The sequence below is a fragment of the Prosopis cineraria genome, unplaced genomic scaffold (genome assembly GCF_029017545.1).
Source record: "Prosopis cineraria cultivar Desert tree isolate PC_DT_omini unplaced genomic scaffold, ASM2901754v1 PC4, whole genome shotgun sequence".
Lineage (NCBI taxonomy): Eukaryota > Viridiplantae > Streptophyta > Magnoliopsida > Fabales > Fabaceae > Prosopis > Prosopis cineraria.
The window spans coordinates 16,391,323-16,395,729 of record NW_026555335.1 but is presented as its reverse complement, the minus strand read 5'-3'; the positions used below and the strand labels follow the sequence as shown (position 1 = coordinate 16,395,729).

At 33.7% G+C, this 4,407-nt stretch overlaps 1 protein-coding gene across 1 annotated transcript; it reads left to right on the top strand.

Annotated features, from left to right (window-relative positions):
• Positions 1 to 1,225: 1,225 nt before the first annotated feature.
• LOC129309142 (40S ribosomal protein S11) lies at positions 1,226 to 3,270 on the top strand. Its single transcript, XM_054950540.1, has 6 exons — positions 1,226 to 1,345; positions 1,441 to 1,481; positions 1,596 to 1,696; positions 2,503 to 2,647; positions 2,768 to 2,857; positions 2,979 to 3,270. Exons 1-6 carry the CDS (start codon positions 1,334 to 1,336, stop codon positions 3,067 to 3,069), a joined length of 480 nt encoding a protein of 159 aa, XP_054806515.1. The 5' UTR covers positions 1,226 to 1,333; the 3' UTR covers positions 3,070 to 3,270.
• The last annotated feature ends 1,137 nt before the right edge of the window (positions 3,271 to 4,407 follow it).

Sequence of the window (4,407 nt, the reverse complement as noted above, 5' to 3'; positions counted from 1 at the left end):
TTACTAAACTCAACTTTTATTTTTTTATTACTCACATATATTTTTCTATTAGAGGTAATATTGTTCGAAGCACAGTCGAGTATTAAATGTAGACATTTCTCTCAGCAAACCTAACCACAATTGATTGTTGGAATGAATAGTTGGTTGCGCAGGGAGGGTGAATAAAATGGGCCAAAAGCCCTACTTTCTTTCCAAGCAACAAAATGGACCTACTAAATGAAGGGTCATTCTAACGTGGGCTGACTTGTACAATAATGGGCATAAATGTGGTGTCATGGCTCAATGCAAACCCACGAAGGCTATTCAAACCCTCCATCAAATGTTATTGCACTAATGCTTGGATTGCTCTCATCAAGAGCCAATGATCGGTCCACAATTCATCGGTGACTCGGTGCCAAATCCAAAACGTAAATAGAAATTTCACAAATAATATATGAACTTACATAATATTTGAATTGATAGATTTAAATTTAAAATCTCACATTTCAAGTTTTTGAATTTAAAATTTTTTATTTAGATAAATTAAATAATAAAAAAATTACTATTAGATAATTTTTTGAGGTTACGTAAAGAGATTTGAATGAATAAGGATTTAGAAAAAAATTTCAAAAAAGAATTAAGATAAAATGTAGATTAATCCATAAAATTTAAGTGTCCAAATTGGGGATTTATTCCAAATTCAAATTCAAATATATCCAAACATAGCCTGAGAAATTTAAGCGGCAACAGCGGCATCATTCAGGTTATATGTGTAAACAACTGTGTCGTGACTGAAGAATTAAAAAAATCATTAATTATACCTATGTTCGGTTATTGATAAATTCTTCTGACAAAAAATCATATCATGTTATTGTATAATGTATGATATATATCTATATTTATATAATATAAATGGTCTGTAACTTTCTGTTTGTATTTAACCTTTACATTTTTAAATTTCTAACAGATATCATTTTCTTTAACTCATCTGGGAAATGTGTAGTTCTCTTGCTTAAGGCAAAACAAAAATGAAGCTAGGTTTTTTTGTTTAATCTGTTTACCAGGGAAAAAAAACATTAAAGTAGGCTTGATTGGGTCTTTAAAAAAAAGCTCATGCCCATACCCATGAACTGGTCTACTATTGGTTCTTCAGGTCCAAATTGTAATAGAATTTCTTAAAGCCCATGCTTTGGGCTTTAACTGAGGCCCATTAGTTAAGCAGACCAAAACAAAAAAATGGCGGCCATCAAGCTTCATCAAATCATCATAAATCTGGTTAGGGTTTGTGGCTACGGCTCTCGCACGCTTCGCATTTCGCCACTTTGTTCCCTAACGCAGCCCTAGAGCCTCAACCATGGCTGAACAAGTAAATTCAGATCCTTATTTCCATTTGATTGTGTCAGGAATTCCTAGTTTTCGATCTTTCACTCATTGATTTGTTGTTTGTTTTTCTTTTGGCAGACTGAGAAGGCTTTTCTCAAGCAACCAAGAGTGTTTCTAAGGTACGCAGATGCGCAGAAATGAATTGGTCTATTTCTTCATTTGTGTTCTTTCAAGTTTGCCGTCGATGCGTTTTTGATTTGTTAACTTGTTTGTGGCCGCTTCCGCTTTTGAAGCTCGAAGAAATCTGGGAAGGGAAAGAGGCCTGGAAAAGGAGGGAATCGCTTTTGGAAGTCTATTGGTCTTGGCTTCAAGACTCCCAGGGAAGCTATTGAAGGTTGTCGCTTTAAGTCCTATCATTTATCTCTGTAAATTGTAATTTGTTTTGTTGCCTGTTTATGTATTAGGTCATTATTGTGAATAGGGTTTACAATTGATTTCGTCTGATGTATCTGTTAAATTTTGTTTATATGAGGTGTTGATAAATTTGGTAGCATTAGCATAGTTAGTTTATTTTGTCTTTTGTATTTGTATTTGTATTTTTATTTTTTCGGGACGAAGGTTGAATCGTAAGTTCTACACTTAGGTTACTGGTAATTATCGTCTGTGCCATTGTAACCTAATAATGCGTATTGCCATCTAGTCCACATGCTTAACTCTGCTGAAATTAGCGCTTAAACCTTAATTGGAGTGTTCTCCAGATACACTCATCATTTTTTATTTTGATGTGGAAACCTGTATATTGCATTGAATGTCCTGGTTTGCTTGTTGCCAGGTTAAGTAGTATTTTGAATGAGACATGATAGGAACGGTCTAACTCTAGATGTCCTAGCAATATATTGTTAATAGAAGTATATGATTGTGGTAGAGATGCCCTTTTTATTAATGGCTATTAATGGCTTCACTTGATCCAAAATCTGTTGAGATACCGTTTCTAGTGTAACTCTGTTCTGTTGTTATATTGTGTTGGACTAGCATACAAACTAGCATTGCTTATTTGTGATTATACATGTCATTGTAGCATTCAATATGAATGATTGGTTATTTCTTCGTCCACTGTTTATATATGCTTCTACTTATGCAAGGTCTTTGTGTGTGTGTGTGTGTGTGTGTGTGTGTGTGTGTGTGTGTGTGTGTTTACAGGAACCTACATTGATAAGAAGTGCCCCTTCACCGGTACTGTTTCTATCAGGGGTCGTATCCTAGCTGGCACTTGTCATAGTGCTAAGATGACAAGAACTATTATTGTTAGAAGGAACTATCTTCACTTTGTCAAGAAGTACCAGAGGTATTCTCTCTCGACTGGCTGTCACACTCATTTTTCATTTTATACAGCCTTTGCACTCTTGGTCCAGCATAATTTTTAATTTTCACCTGTTTCTCTCAATTCTGTCTTATATATATGTAGATATGAGAAGAGGCACTCAAACATTGCTGCTCACATATCACCTTGCTTTCGTGTAAAGGAGGGAGATCATGTTATTATTGGCCAGTGCAGGTTAGAACTTATATGACAAACTTTATTGGTTGCATTAAGTTCAGGATATTGTTGTTGTAAACTACTTGTACGCCTTAATCTGGTCATCACTGATTCTCTTCATTTTCATTATGTTTTTAAGGCCACTCTCAAAGACAGTGAGGTTCAATGTGTTAAAAGTGATTCCAGCTGGATCTTCCAGTGGTGTGAAGAAGGCATTCACGGGCATGTGATGTAATGATTATCAGCTTTTGTGGGCCAATACTGCCTTTGTGAATTTGGAGCAGCCTCTATTTTAAGCTTTTTATTATCGAAGGTGACAATATTCTAATTTAATCAATTTTGGAGGTTATTTTTTGACTTTGATTTATGAATGTCTAAATGCTGAGGATTATGAACTTCTTAGATACAAGATGGTTACTGAATTCTAATTAGTGTGGGTCTTGTGTTCGAGAAATAAGTCTGAAAAATAAGCCACACTATCTCATGAGTAGTATGGTTTGCTAGAATTTTTAGATTCGACCTAGATATTTTAGATACTGATGAAATTTGGCTATAATTGAGAGCGCCTCATGATGGATGAGTTTTTGTTTTGGCCAAACAAACAAGATTGAGACATGGGAAGGCAAATGATGTGGGAAAATTGTTTAAGCAAAACGTTGCGTTTGAAGGCAATTCATGGTATCCTTTTGATATGGCGATTTTCCATAAGCTTTCCATGAAATGGGTTTATGAAAATAAACACGTTGCTTCAATTTTTGGTTTTCATTTGCCATTTCCATGTATTTCTTTATGTACTGATTTACATGTGCTCGTTCTTTAGTGTGGTCTAGCTGTGCTTAATAGACCATTAGTGACTTAATGGGAATGAGTGTTGCATAATTATGTCCCTCATATGTGGGTCCCATTCTCCAATTGTGTTATTTAGTTCATCGGATACTCCTTTGACATTTTCTCCCCATTAATCCAACTTTATGCTGATTCGATCCCACAATCTTCGATATATTATATCTGTTAAAAGTTATTACAAATCTTGCTAGTCATTTGTTAATCCAACCAATCCTCGTGGTGTTTCATTCATTAATTATGAGTGAGACAACAAAACCATAGATCCATGTTTTATTTTTTATTTTTTAAATATTCCCTTTACTTCTATATATAAGTTACTCTCTAAAAAGAATTGATGGTCTTTTTTATAAATCGCTTTGCATAAAGAAAATGAATCATTAACTCTTTTTTTTCAATTTTACTCTTTCAATTTTCTATGAATAAAGTAAAAGATTATATATTAGAGAAAATAATGTCAATGGTGATACATTTTTAATAAAGATAAATTGAAAAAACAGAAATCTTTTTCAGGTAACATCAAATTTAACTACATTTTTTTAATTATTAATTTTAGTGAAATAGTTAGAAGTGATTTATATATGAGGTTGAAGGGAGGGGTGCTTGCTTTCAAGCCAGAAGCTATCAAATGAACACACGAACATAGAAGAAGCTATAACTCACCAACATTGTTCTACTTTTCTTTTCTTAAATATTCTTTCAGATCTAATATATAAATCACATTC